The following is a 26,359-nucleotide window of genomic DNA, read 5'->3' as shown; positions in this document are numbered from 1 at the left end:
GACAAGCACAACAAGACAGACGAGACCATTCTCTGAGACGAGCCTAAACAAGTGCCAAGACACCGACGAGGGTAGTAGAATCATTCAATGCTGCCAATAATGCCCCGAACGGTTACAAAACCAACTGTAAAGACTGTTGAGAGCATATTAAAGCCCCATTACTAGGCAGAAGGCGTTACCAAGAAAGGCATTAACATCACAATATCAATAACAACGGCTAGAATCCAAGGCAATATATATAAAGTCCTCATATTGCGAACACAAGGTACATAGACAATCTGAGAGATACTTATTATTATTCTCCTATTCTGTTTCATTTTACAAAGCACTTTCCTGTTCTGACTTTGGCATCGGAGACGTTATGGTAGGCACCACACCGGTGACCACCTTGAAAGGAGCTATTCTTTCATTTATGCAATTATCCAGGCGAGAACTTGGACCCATCCGAACATATTCAACTCAACTGACGAAGTCACGCTTCCTCAAAATTATTTCTCTGCTACTTTCACTTTAACCATTTTCCCCTAAACCACCAAGTATTTTGTGTGTGGGAGGGTGTCAATTAAAATACAAGATTCTTGGTATTTATTACGGATTTACTGTGAAAATATTATAAAAATATCGTAGACATAACATTTCTCAAAATATTATTATATAAAAAATCTTTTATATTTTTTTAATTAATTTTATAAATTTTATTGTGAGAAAAATAATTTTTAGTGGCAATTTTTTAACTTTTTCGTCGGATTTGGATTTGTACATTGGGTGCAATTACCCATCTTTTCTCTTACAAATTTTTTTACAACATTCATTTTTACTTTTAATTTTTTAACTATTTTTTTATTTTATTTTATACAATAATTAAAATTAAAAGTTGCATTTTTTTCAACTCTTATCTTAACCTTCCAAACTATTGCAATACCTAGGATCTCAATTGCGGCTAGTGCCTGCTCTGTACTGCATTTTTGGCAAGAAAGTATATGTTGTTTCGGGAACTCCAAGTCAACATCCACATGGTGTTTCTAAGTCCAATGAAAAGGTGACATATGTACCAAAGAAAACACATCAACACTTCAGCATTTTATATAACCAAAAGACAAATTTTTTCTCAAAATATTTCAAATCCCGTGACACTCTCTTTCTTCTCTTTGAAATCCCATTTCTCCAAAATTAATTTTCTCTCTCTTTCTAGTTTCTTCTCCCTGGAATTTAAAACCCATTTGTCCCAAATTTTCAATTCAAATCTCTACCATGCTCTTACACACATTCCTTATCACTCCAAACTGGCACCACCTAACTACACCATCGCATCGCTTATCCTCGCTTCCTTTCTTTCACCCTTCCCTTCACTGTACCATTGCAATACCTAAGTATCTTTGGTCCAACAACCATAAAGAGTCACCCCTATCTCATATTTCAAACTAACTTTTTTTTTTTTTTTTTTTTCAACTGAGAGAACTACGGAAATCAACTTCCAAGTCCAGTGTTGGTGAGTTTCGTTCCCTTTTAGCCTCGTAGTCTCCGTTAATATGCCCAATAATGACTTGTGAGTCGTTGTGTATGACTACTGACGAGGCCCCTGTTGCTTTAGCCAGGTTGATACCCGAGAGGACCACTTTAAACTCAGCTTCAATGTTGGTTGTTGAAAACTAGAGACGGATCGTACATTCTACTAGATCTTCTTCTGGTGACTGCAAACAACCTCGACTCCTCTAGTGTGTTGGTTGGATGAGCCGTCCGTCCGTATCATCCATGATGCTGGTCCCTCGTTTTCATCTTCCTTTGCTGTGAATTCGGCAACGAAGTCGGCCAAGGCCTAGGCCTTGATCGCTATTCTTGATCGGAATAGTATGTCGAACTCACCGAGCTCTATTGCCCCCAAGACTAACCTTCTAGTTGCCTCTGGATTGTTTATTGCTCTTCATAATGGTTTATCTGTCTAGACCACTACGGTGTGTTCTTGGAAGTATGGCCTAAGTTTTCGGGGGGCCGTGACCAGGGCAAAGACAAACTTTCCCATAGGGGGATACCTTCCTTCCGCCCCCCGAAGCGTTCGGCTAGTGTAGTAGATGAGTAACTGTATGCGATGCTCCTCTTAAATGAGAGCTGAGCTAACGGCTGTTGGGGATACAACTAAGTAGAGGGAGAGCTATTCACCGGGTTTGGATGGACTGTGGAGTGCTGGGGACACAAGGTATGCCTTTAGTTCCTCGAAGACCTTTCGGCATTCGTCAGTCCACTTGAAGGCCTTCTTCAGTGTTTTGAAGAATGGAGCTTTACACCTCCTTAATGTTCTTCTGAGGTGTCATCTCCAATATGGCTTGAATTTTGTCAGGGTTGGCCTCCACACGTAGCTATGATACCATAAAGCTCGGAAACTTTCCCGATGAACCCCAAACATGCATTTGCTAGGATTGAGTTTCATGTCGTAGAGGCGTAGGGTTTCGAACATCTCCTGAAGGTCGTCTAGGTGACGATCCTCCTTCGCGCTCTTTACCAACATATCGTCTACATATACCTTGACATTCCACCCAATCTACTGGGCAAACGTTTTATTCATAAGCCTTTGGTATGTCACCCTGCGTTCTTTAATCCTAACGACATGACCTTGTAAAAAAATAGCCATTGGCTTGAGATGAATAAGGTCTTCTCCTAGTCAACTTCGTCCAACCTAATCTGGTTGCATCCGGAGAAGGCGTCCATAAAACTTAATAGTTGGTGTCCAGCTATCGAGTCCATGAGGAGGTTGATACAAGGGAGTAGGTAGTTATCCTCCCAGTAGGCTTTGTTTAGGTTAGTGAAGTCTAGCACATCCTCCACTTACCATTTGCCTTTTTGACCATCACCATGTTGCCTAACCATTTAGGGTAATACACTTCCCTGATGAAGTTTGCTTTTAGCAGCTTGCAAACATCTTTTGCTATGACTTTGTCTCTTAAGTGAAAACTCTCTTCTTTTGTTGAACGGGTGGGAAAGATGGGCACACATTGAGCTTGTGAACCATGACACTTGGATTGATCCTTGACATGTTCTTATAGCTCCAAGCGAAGATGTCCTAATTATCCTTCAGGAAGAGGGTGAGCTCCTTGCAGACTAAAGGATCGGCCTACGTGTCGACACGGGCGATTTGACCTAGGATGTTGTGGTCCAGGGAGATCTCCTCTAGGTCTTCTGTTGGTTCTACTACAACTCGTCACTCATCGGTGTTTAATGCTTGCAAATGATTATCCATTTCTAATATGGCTATATAGCATTCACGAGCAGCTATCTGGTCTTCGTGTGCTTCTTCTATCCCATACTTCATTGGGAACTTTACCAGTAAGTGGTACATGGATGTTGCTGCTCTCCATGCGTTAAGAATAGGTCGCCCAATGATGGCATTATAGGCAGAGGAGTAATCGACGACTAGGAAACTAACCTCCTTAGTGAGCTGCTGAGGGTATGTTCCAATGGACACTCGTAGGGTGATGGTTTCGATAGGGAAGACCTTGGTACTATCAAATTTGAATAGCGGTGTGTTCGAAGGCAGGAGACGCTCCTTGTCAATTCTCATCTGTTGGAATGTAGGGTAGTAGAAGATGTATGCTAAATTCCCATTGTCCACTAGCACCCGTCAAGTGTTGAAGTCTACTATCGACATGTTGATGGCCAGGCCATCATCATAAGGGTGGTGGAGTCGTCGAGCATCTTCTTCTGTGAAGCTGATGGCTGGGTTGTTAACCCTAGTCATTTTAGGCAGTCGGCCATAAATCTGGACACTTTGCACCATTCGTAAGTATGTCTTCCTTGCCTTCTTAGAGGAGCCAGCTAATGTACTTCCCTCCTACAATCACCCTTATCTCTTTAAGTGGGGCCCTTAGTCTTTCTTTGACTCGTCAATTAGGTTCAGGATCCCTTGACGAGTTCTCTCCGCTCTTGACGAACCATTGTAACTTTCCTTACTTGATAAGGGCTTCAATCTGCTGCTTTAGATTATAACACTCGGGAGTGTCATGCCCATGGCCTCGGTAGAAGTGGCAGTACTTGTTTCTGGGCCTTTTGTTTGGGTCACCCTTTAGCTTATCCGGCCAAGTTAGCGTCGCGTCGTCCTTTATTTGCATAAGGACTTGATCCAGCAGGGTATTCAAGGGTGTGAAGTAACAATCCTCCCAGGCGGAGGTCTTGATCTCCTATCGTCTCTTCGATTGCTCGTTTGGGCAAACTTTCTTCCTTTTTTAGGATGAGGATCGTCTTGTCTTTCTCTCTTCTTTAACTCGCTTCCTTGGGCAATCATGGCATCTTTAGAATTTATATACTTTGACGCCTTGTATAGCATATCGACCATTGTCTTTGGGTCGTTCTTGTAGATGGAGAAGAGGAACTTTTCGGATTGTAGCCCGTTGGAGAATGCGGTGACCAGAACTTTATCGTTAGCTTTATTAATCAAAAGGGCCTTCTTATTGAAGAGTGTCATGTACGACCTCAGGCTCTTATCTTCTCGTTGCTTAATGTTCAACAATCTTGCTGAGGACCTTTTGTACCTCTGCCCTCCAATAAAGTGGGTGACGAAGTGTCCACTCAATTCCTTGAAGGTGGAGACGATAATGGGGGCTAGTTTGCTGAACCCTTATTGGTCCCTTAAGTGTAGTTGGGAAATGCCTTACACATAATCTCATTTGGAACCCCTTGTAGGTGAATAAGGGTTTTGAACGACTCCAGATGATTGAGCGAGTCCCGTGACCCATCGTATGCTTCCACTTGTGGCATCTGAAACTTGGCAGAGAGGGGAAAATAAGTCACCTGCGCTATGAAAGATGAGTCTGTCTGTTGAACTAACTCGTCCAAGTTGGTGGATACTCATCCTCTCTTTGCGTTCATCATCATGTCCATCTTCTTCTTCATCATCTGCATGTCCTAGGCCATGCGCATTACACTTGCTTCTAATTTCAACTAGCGGTTGGTGTCCTCTAGTTCGTCTCGCCTGTTGGGGACGTTGCTTTCTTCCTGGTCCTCCTTCTTCTGTCAATCCCTCGTCAAGAGATGACTACCGTTTTGCTCATCGTTGTCCCGTTCATCGCGTTGATCTTTGGGATGACGCTCGTTCCTCTGGTTTAGCTGTTGCTCTAACTCCTAGTTGCATTGGGTGAGCCGTTCAACTATTGCTGCTAAGATTTGCACTTGTCTCTCCAAGGCATTAGAGGGATTCCTTGTCTCCTGGTTAATGGTAGCCATTGATTGCGTCTAGACTATTGTCTTAGAAGCGATGATATGGCTAATCACTAGATTCCCACAGACAGCACCAACTGATGATGCACAAAAATCGTTAATGAGTTAATTGTCCCTAATCACATCAATGAGTACTTGAAAAGTATGAAAACAAGAACCAAATAGAAGGTACCGGTGGGGTACCGGTTAAAAACCCTCTGAATGTTAAGTCAATGAATGAAAAATCTTCGAGAACTCTATAGTGAGAGAGTTAGGGATTTTTTGTATACTTAGGAAAGAAGGAGGCCTATTGCTTATATAGTGATGTGGAGGAGACCTAGATCCCGAGAATACATAGATTTTCCTTGTAAGGAGAAGGTGGAATTAATGCCACCAAGATCTTAGGGATACTTTTCATTCTGGGAAGATGAAAATCATGTGGTAGGGTCTTTGTACGTGGTGCGCAAGATGTTTCCATATAAGAATATGCATGTAGACCACGTAAGGCCACGTAGGGCCTGACAGTATGCTTCTCCATTTGTTAGGGTCATCCGTTGGTATGCTTCTCAGTTTGTCGAGGTTATCCGTTGGTCCGGTAAGGAGATGTACTTGTCAACTTCACTTGGATCTGTCCGCGTAGCCGTTGGCCTCTTGCTAGTGTAGGGTTCTTATGAGGCCGACAGTTTTTTTGAGGCCATCAGCTTTATTGTTAATATGATACCTTTTTCTTGACGAGCTTTGCTGTTTAAGAATCTTGATCTTATTATGAAAATACCCTTATCAATTATGTTCACACTTCACAATGTGTTCCTTTTTTCTTTTCAACGTCTGGCCTTTTTATTCTTTTTTTTTTTTTTATATACTTTTTATTTTTGTTGAATTCGTCTTTCCTTTTTATTCAAAGTTTCAAACAGTTGCTTTTGCATTTTTTATGCATGTTGCCTCTTCTTTTTCTTCTTCTTCTTTTTTATTTTTTGATTTCCTAGGCTTTGGGTGTAATAGTTGTTTTGTTTTCCTTTTTTTTTTCTTTTTGTTTTTGCATGAATTTTATCTTTCACAGTACTTAAGTGTTGTTTCTAAGATTAGTGAGCGATCTTTGTGAAATCGGCTACTAACCAAAATGGGGCAAAAATGTAAAGTGTAAAGTGTAAACAACACAGCGAGAAGGGTGTGTACCCTTGAGGTTTGAGCTAATACAAAACAAGTCCAAAATATTTCAGAAATAACCAATTTGGTCCTTAAAACATATATGCTCTTAGAAATGAAATTGTTGTATTTAGCATATGGTTTAAGGACCAAATCGGTTAATTCTGAAACGTTTTGGACCTGCTTGGCTTTATCCCAAACCTTAAGGGTGTTGATTGTAATTTATCCTATTAGATATTATTTTTGATTTGTTATATATTACTAAAATTTAATTTTATGATTAGTATGTGGCTCTGTAGTCTATAGTAGTATGAAGTATCTATCATCTAGGACTCTAATATATATATATATATATATTTTAATATTTAAAAAAACTCTATTACTCAGGCAAATTGACAAACCCATAGTTATTAAGTCAGAACTAACTCAGCCAGTTAAATCGAAAATCTGGTGACCTGGGGCCTAGATCGGCCCGGATGTTTAAATAGATCATTTCTGCATATCAGTTGGGTAACTCAGATGGGTTTATATAACCCGGTTGGATTTGTTAAATTTGTAAAATTTCATCTATAGGTCCACTTTATTGACTCCTTTATTGTTTAATGTGTTAAAATATGGTAATTTAAAAAAGAGAAAAAAATAATTAAAAAAATGCAATTCTCTATTTGTCTACCGATCTCCAAGACTAATATCTTATCAAAACACTACTCTGTTATTGTGAAACCTTGATTTGAATTATAAGTACAGGTTTAAATTAGAAATAAGCATTTTTTTTCCGGAGTAATTAGACTTAACTTACTTGTGATTAGGCCAGTTTTAACATTGCCTACCTGTGTTTTGGAGTTTGTCACTTAACCCACTTGTGGAACCCTCCGTCAGCCCTCCATAACCAACCTCACCCATTTCTTTTGTAAACCGCATCTACTATATTAGCCAACTTTTAGAACACCCTCTTAAGACTCAAGACACTGTCTGAATAAAAACCCTAGATTACACTAGCAAAAACTGAAATCGTTATACTCACATCAAAAGATCAATCATTTTAGCTGGTTCTTATTTTCGGATTTGAAATTGATTGCGTTGTGGACTCTCCATGGTTCTTATTTTAAGAGACATCGAAAGTATGTTTGTGTTTTTGCACTTGATGCTATTTTTGCACTTGATGCTATTTTTGCACCATCTCTTTTTGATCTTGTTTGATCTTATTTTTGTATGTGTTTTATGCTTTTAGAGGAGAGAGACATAAAAGTGGAACAAAAAATTACAAATTTAACCATATTTTTAATAGAGGTGGGTTACAAAACTCTAAAAGAACTAACCTCGGATGGATAAAATGTCAAATTTCAAATCACAGGTAGACAATTTAAATTTCAATCAAATCATAAGTGAGTAAGTTATAATTTGCCATATGTGTGTGTGTGGTCACTGTCAATATTATTTGATCTCATAAGTAGAACTTGAAAATGTTGCTAGTCTTTTTTGCCTCAAGCCTCAAATCCAACATCGACTAGTGTTGATTAATTTTGGGTGAGATTGAATTTTTCGCCATTGAAAATTGTGTGTAGTAGATGTCAATTTAGCTACAAGACTCTTGGCAAAAAAAAAAAAAAAAGTATCTCAATGTTGATCTCATATTTTCTTAGTCACGTAAACTTACCAAAAAATACTTTGTACTTTTTGACTAACAAAGTTTTTCCAATTTTTTTATTATATAAACTTAGAAAGAAATTATTTCCAAAAAAAAAAAAAAAACACCTTGCAAAGAAATTGAGAGGCGCTTACAAATGAATGGCCAATTTACTTAAGAATACTCGCCGGGTAGATCCCAAAAAATTTAAAAAAAATAAAAAATAACAAAAAAATAAAAAATACACGCCGGGTAGCTTCCTAGTAACTCTCTCTTTCCAGTAGAATCTCTAAAAAAGTCATCCCTTTTCTCACTTTCTTTGAAGCAGCAGTAAGCCAGTAACAATGTAAGACACTCAGTCTCCAAATCCTTCACTAAATAATAATAACGAAGAAAAATTCTCTGCCTCCTGATATTATCATACGATTACCTATCAAATCCATCATAACTTGCACCTCTATTTGCAAAACATGGAAATCTCTCACCCAACTCTGTGTTTGTTGTAGAATTGTAGAAAGTGATGGCTTTATTCTCCCAAATAAAAATCAACTGAATTTCTCTTCAGTTCTGAAAGTTTCGCTTGAGACAATATCTTCAAAGTATCTGGCGAAATAGCTATGTAACTGCTTTTCAAAATCCAAATTCGCCTAGCACCTCAATGTCACTTTAGTAAAAATCTTCAACTTGCAATTCTAAATTCCATCTTCAACTTGCAATTCCTGAAAATTTTTCCATAAAGAGATTTTTTTTTGGGTAACAAAAAACCAAAATATTAATAAAATGTAGGCTTGGGCAACAACCTTAATGTCTACAATTTTCAACCTAAATAGAGGCCCCTAGTTCTATGGAAGCTTATCGGTGCTTCCATTTCTTTTTTCTTTTTCTTTTTTGGGATATACAATGATTGTTGGGAGTTAGAAATTTGAACCTAGATTTCTCTATTGAAAACACTATAAGAAACTTATTGAGTTACTAGCGGAGCTGACGCAATGAATTTGCGAAAACTTTAGACAGGGCATTTTCCATCATATAAATATTAATTAAAAAATATTTATTTCACTTTTAATTTTTTTTATTTGAAATATATTTTTCTTGCTCTTTGAGATAGAAAATTACTAAATAAGTTTTTACATTCAAGTTCCGTTAACATTTTATTTCCAATTGATAATATGACTAATTTCACTTAAATTTTCTACTAAACATTTAAAATTAAAAAATATTTAAGAATAAATAAAACTTGATCTATAATAGAAAAATTAAAAATGAACTAGAATAAAATAAAATTTGAAGTATAGAATACTAAAACTAGATTTATCAAAAGCACAATTGCAACTTTGCAAAATAATATTTTTTATAGATAATTGCAACTTTACTAAATAATATGATCGCTTTACATAAACACTCAAAAAATTAATTTTAATAAAGTGTAAATTATAATAAATTTTATTAAATTAAGATAACACTCATACATATAACAGATTAAACGAATTTCTAAATGGACATGGAAAAAAGCAACAAAAGTATCACTTGGTGTGGGTTGAATTAAGAGAAGCACTAAAATAAAAACAAGGGACTTGCCCACTCAGTATTAAAGTTTGAATTTAAACAAGGAAAAAGTTAATGGATATCCTAAGAGTATTGGTTTAAAAAATACTTTTAGAAACTTTTAATAAGAAAAAAGAGAACTAATTTTTTTTGACAATTTTATAAAATTTCCATAAAAATGGTATTAGATCTTTCCTAAAATAGAAAATTAAATAAATACCCTAAGAGCACTTGTTAACCAACTTTAAAACAAACAAAAAAAAAATTATAAAAAGAAATTTTAAAAAACTGTTTTAATGGTAAATTGGTAATAGGGTTTACATTTGTTGATGCTAAGCCCTTGAGAATGCAAAATGCTCTTTGTACTGTATTTTTGCAAAAATTAAAATATAGAGTAGCAAAAAATTATAGATTTCAAACAGTTGACAACGTTGAAGACCAATGTAGGTCCCTTAATTACGGTCGATAGAATTTTTACAACCACTCGTCTACTCCTTAAATGTATACCAAGACTAAGGACCTGTTCGTAGTGACTAGAGATCCGTCTAAGCGTCGGCAATATAATTGTATAAATGTAATGGTAAAATATGTTTTGCTTTTATTTTTTTATTTTTTTTATGCAAGTATTTACTATGATCAAACATATCCAGTCGGCCACTATTTCCCTTAGCGGCTCTATAATTTTTCTATACTAAACAAAATTTAATAAAAAAAAGAACTTGAATATTCCGAGTTAAAAAATAATAATAAATAAATGAAATTTTACCATTTTTTTAACAAGTTTTTATATTTTAAAATCGTTACATTATATTTTATTATTCATTATCAATATAAGTATGTGTGACCATTTTATTTTATTAAATTTGTATAATATTTTGTTTATGCAATTGTCATTATCTATTTGTCATTATTTTTATAAAAATATTTTAAAATCAAAATACAAAACTCAACTTATTAGTTTTATATTAATTATTGACCAACATGGCTACACTGGGCCATACATAAAAAATACACTAATGTTTACTTAACTAATCAAATTTATGGTCACGAGTCACCCAATAATGAACTTTTATGTTTTAACATGAATAGGCAAAAGGAAAAAAAGTTTGAACTGCAGAAGCGGAATTAGGAGTTGTAACTATCTTGAAAAAAAAAAGTTTTAGCAAGAATAATAAACATAGAGAAGAATAGCATCTAGAGGCTAATATAAGCGAAAAGCTTCCTCGCATGCATGCGTGGCTGTCTTACGTACGCACTGATGCAGATGCACTGAAATAATGTGGATTGATCAGTTTTAGATAAAGCGTTTAATATTCCTCGATCCGGTGCAGAGAATCATAATGTTGAATGGGTCCAGAATCATCAAGATGGACTCTAGCAATTTCCCAAATTTTCTTGTTGTCTATTCTGGAAGAATTAAGCACAAGAAATATTTGTCCTTTTGGAACGAAAATCTTGTTAAAGGCGTGATATAAATATCAGAAAACTCGGGTGGTGAGACTTCTGCACAGTTCACGTAATGGAACGGAATACCCGGGCAGATAATTAATGCACATGTTAGCAGTTTGACTACAAAATAAACGACAACAGAAAAAAATAAGCTTGACCAATAATAAGGATTTACATTCAGTTATAATGATGTTTGATTGGGAAGTAAGGGTGTCAATTTGGGTTAACATGTCGGATTCGTGTCGTGTTAAGGTAGAGGTATTCGACTAAATGGTTCAACCCTAATCCGATTCATTTAATAATCGTGTCATGATCCTTTAACCCTAACCCTACCTGTTAATAAGGCGGGTTGACCTGACCCAACCCATTTGACACGCTTAATAAACGAGTCGAATTGAGTTGACACGAATGTAACACAATCCATTTCAACCTGCATAATATTAAATATAACATCCATCTAAAAATATTTTTTTTTTTATATCCCAAAAGCAATGCATACATTTCAAGTCTTCAACCCACATTCAAAATAATATAGTTCAACAAAAATATAACATTCATTTAGAAATAAGTTCTTTACACTCCAAACGAAGTGCATACACTTCAACCCAAATTCAAAATAACATACTTTAACAAAAATAAAATAGCATAGTTCAACAAAAATATAATATCTTTGGAACTCGCCAAATGCTAAGTATCAATATTGAAAGAATTGGAGCAAACAGTAGATTAAAGTTTATAGAACAAAAACATTAAGTAGAAAAAATTACTGTAGAATTTTGAAACATCAAGAAAACGGTTTTCTTTAATTCTAAAACTCACTAAGCACATGAGAGAGAGAGAGACAGAGAGATAGAGAGAGTAATAACCGGTTTGAGACTTTAAGTTTGAGAATTAGGCATAAGACTATAAGATAGTAGAGTGAGTAGTATGGCTGAAATAAAAAAAATAAAAAAAAAATATTTATAAGAAGGTTTAGAGATTTAGGGTATGTAGGGCTTAGAGATCTAGGGTTTGTAAAGTTTCAATTTCCTATTATATCCCTTGTAAGTTTTTGTAATTACTCACTTTTCTTTTTAAATTTAAAATATATTTTGGATATAAAAGGTATTTGACAAATCTAAAATAAAATGAATATTTATTTGTTATACGAGTTAAATGGGTTATGTTAAGTGGGTAATTTCGAGTTAACACAAATAAATTGGCGTGTCAACCGTGTCTATTGCGGGTTATGCGGGTTGACCCGCTTATGACATGTTTCTTATCGTGTCGCTTTCGAGTCGACCCGTTTATGACCCAAACCCATTAAGGCCCAACCCTAACCCGCAAAAACCCGTGTCGGGTTCGTGTCGTGTTCGCGGGTTGGGTCGAACATTGACACCCCTATTGGGAAGAAGTTCAACTCTCAATCGGTTTAGAGTTATCTTTCTTTGACCCTCAATGTGACGATTGATAAAAAGATCACCCGTATATAATTTTGGTCTCATAATTTTTTTTACTAAATTGTGTGGTTTATGTAAATAATCCTCATAACTAATTTTATAAATTATCATATAGTGGACCGTACAAAATAGCTCCAAAATTTTGTTGTTAAATTCTATCTTTTTTGTAAAGTTGTGATTTACAACTATGTTTTATGTTGATTTTATTCCATGAGAAAAAGTGTTGTATTTATTTTAATTTTATTCCTTGTATTTTGTGGGATTTTATTGTATTGAGATTTTATTGTTACATCCTTGAAAGGTACATTACCAAAACATTTTCTCACCATACCCATATCTGTAAGAAGGTTGTTTGGTGCTTTGGGAAGTAGTTAAGAAGGGACCAATTTCATATTGGTTGATGCTATGGTTAGTAGCGGAATCCAGTCAGCTAAAGAAGAAATAGGTTCGGCGTAACCTCGTTGAAGTAGGAACTTGGAGGGTTTAGGTACACTGGGTAGATTAGTCTTGGAGGATCTTTTGCTGTTTATGTATCCCAACTACATTCTTTAGTGGATTATTTACCGCTTGGAGGGCGGCGGAGAAGTTTTGCACCGAGGGCTTCGATTTCCTCTTCGATAACACATCATTGTGTTGTCCTTGTGTTTGCATCTCTTTTCCCTTAACCTTTGCCATTTAATTTCTGCTATGGATGTTATTTTATTTGGTTTAGATTGTTTATCAATTCTGTTTTAAGTTTATGTTCATATTTCGTACTTTAATTGTTTGATATTAAGCTTGAATTGGTAATTTGTAAATTGGAGGTCTAAACGTTCAAGGTGTTTTATAGACTAATTGAACATTCAATATATATTATACATGATTTAAAAAAATAAATTACACATAAATTGTTTTCTTCCAAGACAGCTTGGAGAAACTTTCACTAACTCACTACATGATGACTCATAAAACAATCAATGTACATTATTTAAATAGAGTCACATAAATCATTAAATTAGTTATGTAACTAAAAGTATACATGAATGATCTTATCAATTGTCAAATGGTGAGTTTGAAAAAATTTCTTACAAACTAGTTTGAAGGTAAACCTTTTCTTATACATACCTTGTCACTTAGATTAGATTACTCTAGTTCTCTTATATAAATAGAAGTAAGGATTACCAAGTGTAGAACAAAATAAAAATAAAAATTAAAATTGTTCAAAAGGGACACGTACACACATATAAACATGCATCTACAACATAAGTGAAACTTTAGACTTTGAGATTATCAATTTTCTCTTTTAATCATTTTTTCTAAAATTAATTTAGAAAGATTGAATTAAATTAAACATTAACAAAGTCTTATTTCTATAATATGTTAAGAATTATTTTATGAGATAATTTAGTAATTATTTTATGAGATAATTTTTTACTGTTTTTAAATATCTAAACTTTTGATTATATTTTTTTTTCCTTAACTTTTGATTATATTTGAATACAAGGGATATAAAATTTCCCCTTTCATGGAAGAGAGAGGGATAGCTCGTAATTAGGTAAAAGGAAATTAATTTCATAAAAAAAAGGTAAAAGGAAATTAATAATTTATTTTTAGGATAAATAGACTTTTCAAAGTAGGAAAAAAAAAAGAGTAAACTTATTTATCTTTGGAATAAGTAGACTTTTCTTTGGGTCATATCGATACGGCTCCCACCCTCCCCAGCGTCTCCATCAAGTGCATTATGAGTTTATGACATATAGAATTATGTGCAATGTCCATTATCTCTATTCAATTGAGACATATGCACGATTCAACATATTTAGCTGTTAGCCAAAAAGTAATACTCAAATGGTTATTCTAATGACATGTTTCATCATACATAAAGTGTGCATGAAAACATTATACTTAAATGATAATTCTAATGACATGTGTTTCATCATTCTTAATTGTGCATCAAAAAATTATACTTTTTACTGATTATCCTATTCAATAAAATTATACATCGATCTTTCCATGAAGCTCACTAATCTCGCCCAACTTATGCCATCACATACATTGAACTAGAATCTTGCACGTATCTAATATGAATAAGATAACTGGAAGGTCTCTTTCTGTAGAGAATCTAGAGAGAATAGGTAGTCTCCCACATGGGCGGTGTTACTTCTATCACGTTTATCATAGTAAGAGGCTATGCCTCTACAGTGATTTGGTACTGTGCAACCAACTTTTTTCACTGTTCTTCTACAGTAAATAGTTGTAAAAATCGCATGCAAAATGTTTTCTTTTGACCTATTCTCTGGAGAGAATTGGTCAATATCACCCATCACGTTTATCATAGTTGTAAAAATCGCATGCAATGTTTTCATTTGATTAGATTTGTTGACCCCTTTGCGTACTCCAACTTGAAAAGTTGTTCAATGAGTCTTAAAGTCCATAACCACTACCTTAATAGTTATACGCGGGTTCTTATAAATATTTAAAAGGGAAAAAAAAACAAAAAAAAGTACAAATGGAAGTACAAACGAAAGACTGAAGAGAAATTTTTTTTTTTTTATTATTTTATACATTCACCTAAAAGTACTTTAACTTTTATACATTCACCTAACAAGTGTCATAACATTTTTATAAAATATTTATTTTCAACTATGGTTGGTCACAGTTTCATATTTTATTTTGGCTTATAAGTAATTGACACCTCAATAATTGTGAAAATATTGTGAAATTTGTTGTGTTAATATAACAAGATATATATATATATATATATATATATATATATATAAAAAAGAAAAAAAAAGTACAAATGGAAGACACAAAAAAAAAAAAAAAAAAAAAAAAAAAAAACCTGTAACTACTGTAGCTACTGTTCGAAACTTATTAAAAAACAAAAAGCCTCACCAAATTTCCGCTGTAGATGAACAGTGGGATACGTTAAATGATCAGTATGCAAACACTGTAGCAGCATAGCCGCTTCTTATATAATTAATAGATTATGACCCTTTACTAAAATAAAAATTTAAAAAGTTATGAGCAATGTTATGTACCAAAAAAAAAAAGTGACAATATTGTTGATACCAATTGACGTAACAAGCTTGTATTGATTCTCATAAAAGCATACTATTAATATCATTTTTTTTACTTATCATTAACAATTTACCACTTAACGGATATCAATTTTTTTATAATAAATATTTTGTATATATAGACGTTCCCAAACATTATAGACGTGCACGTGCTCACTCAAGTGCCGATGATGGGATTTTTGTGTCGATAGGTTTTGTTTCCCTGGTGGGGCCTGTGTTCGATCTTCCAACAAGTATGGGTATTACTCTTAGATCAAGAAAAATATATTCGGGGTTGCTTATTGGATGTATGGTCGGGGTTGCTGATAGCATAGCCATAGCCATGGTTCGGTATCTAGTAGCATTTAAATCCTACCAATTTTTTAAAAAGATTTCAATTGAAGTCTTAGATTAATTTTCCTAGCATCATCATTGATAATTTGATATAAAACAATGTAATTTTAATTCAAGCTTTGAGTTTTCCATGTTTGAAAGACTTTTTGATCAAAATCTATAGAGGCTTAAAAAGTAAACAAAAAATTAGCCTATTTTCCATTAAAACAAATGGTATTTGTATTGCCCTATGTTTTCATTTGGATTGGTAGAGGAATTCTGGTGATGAGTTTTGTTGGTGACAAAAAGAGATATTTGGATAACCAGTTTGAAAAATTCATAAATTGTAAGATAAGAACACTTTAGATTTTGTGATTAAGGTTGTGTCTATTTTAATTAATGATTTTGAGAAGCTCAACAACATAGCGAGAGCTCTGTGAGTAGTTGTTATCTATGTGGTTGAATTTGGAACAAGTTTGCTTATTGATTTATTTTTTGTTTATGGGTAAAAGAAAATACTCTACTAATAGAATAAATGTTTACTCTCTTTTTTTTTTTTTTTAAATAAGGTTGAGCATGCCGATCCCTTATATGTAATAAAAAAATTAGAAAAAAGAAATAAATATGAATTTTTTTGTATTTGCCCTTTTTGGGTTTTTCTTTTGTAATAAAATTAAAGTTTTATGTTAGTAGTAATGTCAAGGGAAATATATTTTCTTTCTTAAACAAATTTTTTTCTTTCATTCACTTTCAAGTTGTTACATATAGCCCTATCAAAAAAAAAAAAAAAAGTTGTTACATATTCCGTGGGATGTTGGTTAGCGATTAGTTGTTGTTGTTGTTGTTGTTGTTGTTGTTGTTTTTTTTTTTTTTTTTTTTTTTTTTTTTTTTTTTTTTTAAGTAAAAGAAAAAGATAGCATAGCCATATTTTGGTATCTACTAGTTAGGGCAGCACGTGCAAGGCACGTGCTTGCTGTGGGAAAAAAATACTGTAGTAATTAAGGTCAATTCTAGATTTTATTTGTATTATAAAACAAAGATATGAATCAAAAGATACATTAATTTTAAGGATTTTGATAATTATGTTGAAAAACATTAATCTCATTTGTTTAAGAATTTTGATCAACCACAAAGTTAGGATAATTATTTAACATATAAATATTTATTTAACTATGATAGGCCACAAATTGAATGACCCCTTGTGATAGAAATTAATTAATTAATTAGCCAAGTTATTAATTAATCAATTTATCATGCAAACGCGTGGTAGCACAAACAAATCACCAATAAACTAATAATGCAGTGGAAAATAAATAACACGGTGATTTGTTTACGAATGGGGAAAACCTAATGGCAAAAACCCCACCGGGTGATTTTCAGGTCATCACTCCCGAAACTCCACTATTATCACAACAAGCGGTTACAAGTAAAGGAATCCAAGTACCTTACCAACCTACAGTTGAACCCTTACCCCAATTCCTAATTAGACTTGTTCTGTAGTGACAGTTCCCCTTTCAGATGCACAACTCCCAATACGTGACTAACCAATTGCGCGGATCCCAGTACGCGACTTCAATCACCAACTAAGAAGGTTGTTGGTTGCAAAGTTCTTCAGTTCATCCAAACGATGAAGATCAAGAAGATGCTTGGTCACAAAACCCTATGGTGCCCATACACAGCAATTTCTTCAAAGAGAAAGAGATGAACTAGGGCAAGAACTTTGTCTCCGATCACAATTTGCTTGAACAAAGTTTGCTCAAAGCTTGTGCAACTTGTGAACTGTTTGACGGCCCTTAAACTGATCCTTTTATATGTCTAGGTTTAGGAGAAAAGAAGGCCCAAAGACATATTCACGAATCCCAAGAAAATCATATTGAAATTCTGAAAATCTTAAATCTCGACAGATAGCAGGTGTTGAGCAGCTGTTGAGCACACCAAATAAAGAATAGCTTCCTTAAGCTTGATAGATGCAGCTGTCGACCAGCTGTCGAGCTTTAATGATTTTGCACTCTGAACTTGTTTTCTTGAACAGACTTGAAAGCTTCAATACGTGATCTTGAAATAAGGTTTCTTGAAGTATTTAAAACATCCTAAATCTACACAAATACAAGTAAAGTGTGTTTTATCAAAGGATAAGCCAATTACATAAAATCAAGACATATGTTCTTAACATGTGAAACACATATGTCCTAACAAACTATAATAGTTTTTTAGTACATACTTGCTAAAAACAATATATCAATTCTCTAAAAACTTCTAAGAATGATAACGAATATCATCATCTTCCAACAATAAATAACTGAATTTTGCTTAGAAATTTAAAATAAAAAAAATAAAAAATAAAAAGAGATAACAAAAGGCTTGTGTCATTGAATATCATCATTCTATTTTTTTAAGAATTTTTATAATTTAAAACTCAAAATACGTAAAGAAAATTTTTAGGATGTTAAAATTTAGTAGGAGTAATTTAAACATTACACAATAAAATATTTTAAGAATCATAAGCTTTCATTAGAGTTTAATTGAGAGAATAACAATATGACATATTTGCTCTTTTCCAAAATATTAAGAGAAAAATTGCATAATTTTAAAGTTTAAGAAAGAATTGTAAACTACCCTAAACATAAAGGATGAAAAATGTTTTTTTCCTAATTTTTTGTTTTTGTTTTTTCATGCAAAACTATGTGTTTTTATTAAAATAGTGTGTAAAGAAAAAAATATACAAAAGGTCAACTCAAAAATATTGTATGCGGAATAGTGAATTTTGGCTCAACAAAGTTGATTAAACCAACAAAAAATTTATAAAAACACAATAGAATGACGCAACATTTTTATAATACCTTTATAATTTTGTTATATTTTATTTTAACTTGTAAATAATTGACAGTTCAGAATTTTTGAAAATATTGCGACAACATCTATCTTAACATTTTTCACACAAAAAAATATTATATCCATGACATTTTCACAACAAATCATTAGTAGTAGGTTACTACAAGTTGTTATTGGTAGGCAAAAAAGTAGTTTCATTGGTAAGTTTAAATTAGAACCAATAACAATTTACCATATTTGATTTTTTATGAAAGTGTTGTGAAAATTATTGTGGACAAATCAAAAATAATATAGTAGATATACTACAACTTTATGCATTCACCAAAAAAAAAAAAAAAAAAAGGCCTGAAAGTTAAACAAACCATAACTATTGTAGCGAAATTACTGTAACTTTTCCCATTCACTCTTTTTATATAATATATATATATATATATATATATATATATATATATATATATATATAGATAGAAATATACATTACACTTACAATGTAAATTTATATTGTTAACACATAAAAATTGGTAAATGTTGTACACATTTGCAAAATTTGTATAATTTTTTTTTTGTAAATGTATATAATATTTGCTACTTTTTGTGTGTATACAATGTAAGCTTACATTACAAGTAAAAAGTAAACATATAAAGATCCTTTAAAAAAAAAAAAGCTCAAACCAAGTTGGTGAACTTGAAGGAAAAAAAAGGAGGAAAAAGGCAAGTCACTAATTGTGAAAATATTTATTTTCAATTGTGGTTAGTCACAGTTTCATATTTTATTATTTTATTTTGACTTATAAGAAATTGGCACCTCAATAATTGTGAAAATATTGTGAAATTTGTTGTATCAGTATGACAATATATATAAAAGAAAAAAAAAGAACAAACGGAAGACTAAAAATTAAAAAAAAAAAAAATGTAGCTATTGTAGCTATAGTGTTGCTTGGTACTGTAACTACTATTCAAAACTTAAAAAAAAAAAAAAAAAAAAAAAAAAAAGACAAAGTGGCTAACCAAAATGAAACTGTGGATGAATAGTGAAAACGCTGTATGAATAGTGCAAAAAAATTGGAGAAAAAAGTGCACAAATCAATGATTGAGAAAAAAAAAAAAAAGCGATGAACAGTACAAATTGAACAAACCAAGAGTATAAAAATATATATGCGTGTTCTTATAAATATTTAAAAGGAAAAGAAAAAGTACAAACGGAAGACTGAAGAAAAAAACAATGCTATAGCTACTGTAACTACCGTGCCACTTGAACAAACCAAAAGTACTTTAATTTTTCCACATTCACCTAACAAGTGTCACAACATTTTCACAAAACATTTATTTTTAGCTATGGTTGGTCACAGTTTCATATTTTATTATTTTATTTTGACTTATAAGAAATTGACACCTCAATAATTGTGATAATATTGTGAAATTTTGTTGTGTCAATATAACAATATATATAAAAGAAAAAAAAAGTACAAACGGAAGACCAAAAAAAAAAAATGTAACTACTGTAGCTACAATGCCACCTAGGACTATAGCTACTGTTCGAAACTTAAAAAAAGAAAAAAAAGAAAAAAGAAGTGCCTCTCCAAATTTCCACAGTAGATGAACAATGGGATATATTGAATGAACAGTGCGCAAGCACTGTAGCGGCATAGTTTAAAAAAAGTACAAACGGAAAACTGAAGAAAAAAAAAACGCTGTAGCTACTGTAGTTACAGTGCCACTTGAACAAACCAAAAGTACTTTAACTTTTACACATTCACCTAACAAGTGTCACAACATTTTCACAAAACATTTATTTTCAGCTGTGGTTGATCACAGTTTCATATTTGATTATTTTATTTTGACTTATAAGAAATTGACACCTCAATAATTGTGAAAATATTGTGAAATTTGTTGTGTCAATATAACAATATATATAAAAGAAAAAAAAGTACAAACGAAAGAAAAAATAAATAAAAAGGTGCCTCACCAAATTTCCACTGTAGATGAACAATGGGATACGTTGAATGAACAATGCACAAGCACTGTAGCGGCATAGTTTAAAAAAAAGTACAAACGGAAGACAAAAAAAAAAAAAAATGGTGCCTCACCAAATTTCCACTGTAGATGAACAATGGGTACATTGAATGAACAATGCGCAAGTACTGTAGCGGCATAGTTTAAAAAAAAGTACAAATGGAAGACTGAAGAAAAAAAAAAACACTATAGCTACAGTACCACTTGAACAAGTCAAAAGTACTTTAATTTTTACACATTCACTTAACAAGTGTCACAACATTTTCACAAAACATTTAGTTTCAGCTGTGGTTGGTTACAGTTTCATATTTTATTATTTTATTTTGACTTATAAGAAATTGGCACCTCAATAATTGTGACAATATTGTGAAATTTGTTGTGTCAGTATAACAATGTATATAAAAGAAAAAAAGTACAAACGGAAGACAAAAAAAAAATGTATATATATATATATATGTAACTATTGTAGCTACAGTGCCGCCTGGGATTATAACTACTGTTCGAAACTAAAAAAAAAAAAAAAAAGTGCCTCACCAAATTTCCACTATAGATGAATAGTGAGATACGTTGAATGAACAATGCGCAGCACTGTAGCGGTTTATATAGTTAATAGAAATAGATAGTCGCATTTATTCTTACACGTGCGAGTGCATATCTAAGACTACATTGGATGTATATTCAGGGTCTATTTGGATTGAACTTATTGTCGCTGAAACTGAAAACTGAAAATATTGTAACAAAATAATTTTAAAATGTGTGAATAGTGCCATAGGACCCATTTTTAATATTTTTAAATGCATGAACAGTGCATGCACATTATGTGAATAGTACATGCACTGTTCATAAACAGTGAATTTGGTCTCTTAAAGCCAATAACTATGGCTAAAAAAAAAAAAAAAAAAAAAAAAAAAGAAAAAGAAAAAGAAAAAGAGAAAAGAAAAGAAAAGAGAAAACCCGCTTTTGTAAAGGCAGACGCCCAATCCAAACCCCACCTCAAGGTGGAAAATTCTACACTTCATTATTGAATTGGCTTCTAATTAGATCCTTATTCGCTGCATGTTAAAAATATCCTCCTTCCAGTGCTTATATATACCAGTGCTCGTGAGACAAGAATTTCATAAATAACAAATCCCATACCATTCAAAACTTAAAGTTGTTGTTGAACTAGGAAAAATATGTCCATGCAAGTCTCAGGGGCCACACCCCAAAATGGCAAACCAGATGTTATTCGCCGAACAGCAAATTTTCATCCGAGCATTTGGGGAGACCGTTTCATCAATTACACTTCCGAGGACAAGGTAATATATATGATTATTTGTCTCGCTAGTTTGTAAAAATTATGTAATAAAATTTGTAAAGATAATTTTTTTTCTCTCATTTGTGCTTCCAAGGACAAGGTAAATATTATCATTTTCCTCAGCGTGTTCATGTCCAACACATATCAAATACACTAGAGACACTTTTGCTTGTGTGTTCTCATTTTGTAGAAAGATATTTATTTATTTATTTATTATTATTAAACTAGTTGTTAACCCATGTTATGCATGTGAACCTACCTATTTGTGAGGTTGACTAAAATAATTTTATAAAATCTTAAATTAATTAAGAAACTACACCATTGCATGATTTGCTCTTGTATGACTTCAATTTGTGTTACAATTTAATGAAGAAACCATTGCTTGAATGTGCGGGGTGTTTTTGTCTTTTAGCAATCAACATTTTTCAAGTTTTGTGTGGGTCTAGGTGGAAAATGCATGGACCCCACATAAAAATTTTCTTTCCCCACTCCCAACCAAACAACACACAAATCCATTTTCTTTCCAAACTTTTTCATCCACCCTATTTCACCCCTAAACAAACATGCCCTTAGTGTCAAGGTCCGTGTCCATGATCCATAGAATATGATTATTAACTTACATAATTTGTTGGTGCAGGAGATCCATGCCCGTAAAGTACATGAAGTCGAAGAGTTGAAAGAAAAGGTAAGAAAGGAGCTCTTAGCCTCTGCTAGTTATCTTTCACAGCAGCTGGGCTTAATTGATGCACTCCAGCGCCTAGGCGTGGCTTACCACTTTGAAAGAGAAATCGAAGAAGCTCTAGAACATATACTTGCTACCTATAATGACAGTAATAATGTTGAAGATGATGATATCTACAATGTTGCCCTTCGTTTTCGACTACTACGTCAACAAGGATTTAATGTTTCATGTGGTGAGCCCTAAGTGGGAATTTTTTTTTTTGGCAGATATTCCTAACATTAGCAAAGAGATGCTTTATACATGTAATAACGTCCTCATACACTATAATGCATGTTTTGATTCTTTAGTGTCGTACTTTTGGTTTTTAAACAGATGCTTTTAACAAGTTCAAAGACAAAGATGGTCAATTCAAGGAAAGCCTAGCCAGTAACGTTAAAGACATGCTGGCCTTTTATGAAGCTACACATTTGAGGGTGCATGGAGAAGGAATCCTTGATGAGGCCCTTGAGTTCACCACCACTCACCTCAAATCCACAGTATCTCCACTATGCAATCCGTTGGCAGAACAAGTAACTCGTGCCCTAAAGCAGCCCTTGCACAAGGGCATACCACGACTAGAGGCTCGACGATACATTTCTGTCTATGAACAGGATGCTTCACATAACAAAGATTTTCTCATGCTTGCAAAATTAGATTTTGACATGGTGCAGTCATTGCACAAAGAGGAACTTAGCTATATTACTAGGTACTTAGTTCTAAAATTATACACCCAAAATGACGTAAGTACATAAATTTTTTTGGTTATTTACAGCGAATCAATATTAATTTACCTATTTGAATTCTAGGTGGTGGAAAGATTTAGATTTTGCGAAGAAGCTACCTTTTGCAAGAGATAGAGTTGTTGAGGGTTACTTTTGGATAGTGGCCGTCTACTTTGAGCCCAAATACTCACTTGCTAGAAAAATACTGACCAAAGTTATTGCCATGACATCCATCATAGATGATATATATGATGTATATGGAACACTTGAAGAACTTGAGCCCTTCACTGAAGCAATTGAGAGGTTTATCAATAGAATTAACTAGTATATGTTTAGACCATGATATATATAACGTCAATCTAACTTCAATTGGAACTTGATACATGATATTTTTAGGTGGGATATTAGCAGCATAGACCAACTTCCAGATTACATGAAAATTTGCTATCGTGCACTCCTTGATGTTTTTGAAGAAATTGAGGAAGGGCTGTCCAAGCAAGGAAGATCATATCGTGTTAGCTACGCAAAAGACGCAGTACGAGTCAACCAACTTAACTTTTCATTCCCTCCAATTTTTTAATGCTTCCTACGTATGAATTTTTTCATGAATGTTGTTTAATGTATGTTATTTTAGATGAAACTTTTGGTCCGAGCCTACTTTGATGAAGCCAAATGGTTCCACCAAAATTACATACCAACAATGGAAGAGTATATGAATCTTGCTCTAAGAACCAGTGGTTACCCTATGCTTACAACCGTGTCTTTCCTTGGCATGGGTGACATCGTTACAAAAGAGGCATTTGATTGGAGCTTTAGAAATCCCAAGATTATTACTGCTTCATCAGTAATTTGCAGGCTGGTGGATGACATGAGATCACACAAGGTATACAACCAAAAAAATCTTACAATCCTTCCAATCTCTCTAAGGTGTGACAAATAAATGTTTCATATTGACAAATTTATGTTTACCTTTTGGAAAACTGTGTATGTAGTTTGAACAAGAGCGAGGGCATGCTGCCTCGGCAGTTGAATGCTACATGAAGCAATATGGTGTTACTGAACAAGTGGTCAATGAAGAATTCAACAAGCAAGTCTCTAATGCATGGAAAGACATTAATGAGGAGTTAATGAGGCCTACTGACATTCCCATGTCTCTCCTTATGCCTGCTCTTAATCTTGCACGAGTAATAGATGTCCTATACAAGGAGCGTGATAGCTACACCCATGTTGGAAAAGAGATGAAAGATAATGTCGCATCAGTGCTAATAGATCCAGTATCAATATGAGTGTTGAGGATTGAAATTCCTCAATTCCACTTGGAGTGTCCTACTTTATGCTCTACCAATTATAGTATGTCACAAGTCTTTTTTTTTTTTTTTAATTTAAATTGAATAAAATAGCACACATGAAATACCATTGTGGATGCAACATAAAATAGAAGTGAGAGAGAAGATTTTTATTTATTATTGAGGTGGTTTTATTATAATGTAAACCACGTTGTCCCTCTTAATAAGGAATAACATTCAATAAATTAAAAAAATTGTAGCTGAATTGGCACCTCCCCATGTACAAAGTGCTTGGGGGTCTAGGGGGGAAATGGTTCGAGTTGCGAGGTTAGCAGCATGTTGTAATTATTTCTCAAAAAAAAAAAAAATCAATAAATGAGGTAGACAAATTATGCTGTGAATGATTAAATGTTTCATTTCTCCATACATTTTTCAAAGAGGTCTAAGATTCGAATCTCCAATTGCATCTATCGTATTAACAAAATAAAATAAAATAAAAAGTTTACATACACTAATCTTAATATCAAAAGAAGCTAATTTAGCGGGGTTATCATTTTTGGTCAACTAATTTATGTAATATATTTTAAGAAGTTATGTTTTCATCTTTGTGGTAATTTGATATAGAGCAAAACTTAGATATAGTATCTAAGATATTGTTCTTTAGATTCCTCTCTTAAATTTTAGATATCTATATAAATAAACAACTCACCAAATGGACGTTAAGGCTTATCCCTTTATGGTTTTTTTTTTTTTTTTTTGGCTTACGAGAAACCAGTTGGCTTCTCTAACCCGATCTATTCAAATATATCTGATTTCTCCCCCTAAATCTTAGAAGAAATTTAGCTCCGTCAAAAAGTATAGCCCTTCAACAAATTTTTTTTTTGAATGTCATTTGATTCACAGCTAAACAAAGCTTGAGACCAAGAAAATCAAATAAAAATTCCCAACTTCAGAAAAATCACATAGAAGAATCCTCTCTTAAATTTTAGATATCTATATAAATAAACAACTCACCAAATGGACGTTAAGGCTTATCCCTTTCTGGTTTTTTTTTTTTTTTTTTTTTTTTTTTTTTTTTTTTTTTTTGGCTTGCGAGAAACCAGTTGGCTTCTCTAACCTGATCTATTCAAATATATCTGATTTCTCCCCCTAAATCTTAGAAGAAATTTAGCTCTGTCAAAAAGTACAGCCCTTCAACAATTTTTTTTTTTTTTTGAATGTTATTTGATTCACAGCTAAACAAAGCTTGAGACCAAGGAAATGAAATAAAAATTCCCAACTTCAGAAAAATCACATAGAAGAATCCAATGAAATTGAAAGAGGTTGAGAGCACTCTCACCTTCAATGGTAAAACTGAAAGAGAAAGATCTAAGGAAAAAGAAATAGAAAGGAACAACAATTAGACAGAAAAAATTTTAGAGAGGGGAGAGGATTTTGAAGAAGAAGCAAAGGAGAAAAAAACCAAAGAAATATTATTTGAAAAAACCTAACTTGCAAAGCCTTCTCATATTTGGTATTTGGAGAGATCTGAACAGAAGAAGCCAAGTTTCTCGCATGCCAGGGAAAAGAGGAGCAGAAACAGAAAGAGACAGAGCCTTTTAACGTACATGTTAGGACATATGTGATTCACTTGTTAGGAACATATGTCACTATTTTATGTAATGGTTTATCCTTTGACAAAACGCACTTTACTTGTATTTGGGTAGATTTAGAATGTGTTTAATACT

At 33.1% G+C, this 26,359-nt stretch overlaps 1 protein-coding gene across 1 annotated transcript; it reads left to right on the top strand.

The window, feature by feature from the left end:
* The first annotated feature begins 21,719 nt into the window (after positions 1-21,719).
* LOC126694967 (sesquiterpene synthase 2-like) lies at positions 21,720-24,903 on the top strand. Its single transcript, XM_050391535.1, has 7 exons — positions 21,720-21,904; positions 22,541-22,817; positions 22,958-23,330; positions 23,431-23,649; positions 23,743-23,881; positions 23,981-24,229; positions 24,339-24,903. The coding sequence occupies exons 1-7, from the start codon at positions 21,782-21,784 to the stop codon at positions 24,630-24,632; spliced, it is 1,674 nt and encodes a 557-aa protein (XP_050247492.1). The 5' UTR covers positions 21,720-21,781; the 3' UTR covers positions 24,633-24,903.
* Positions 24,904-26,359: the final 1,456 nt, after the last annotated feature.

The sequence above is a fragment of the Quercus robur genome, chromosome 8 (assembly GCF_932294415.1).
Source record: "Quercus robur chromosome 8, dhQueRobu3.1, whole genome shotgun sequence".
Taxonomy (NCBI): domain Eukaryota; kingdom Viridiplantae; phylum Streptophyta; class Magnoliopsida; order Fagales; family Fagaceae; genus Quercus; species Quercus robur.
This window is presented reverse-complemented; position numbering and strand designations above follow the sequence as displayed.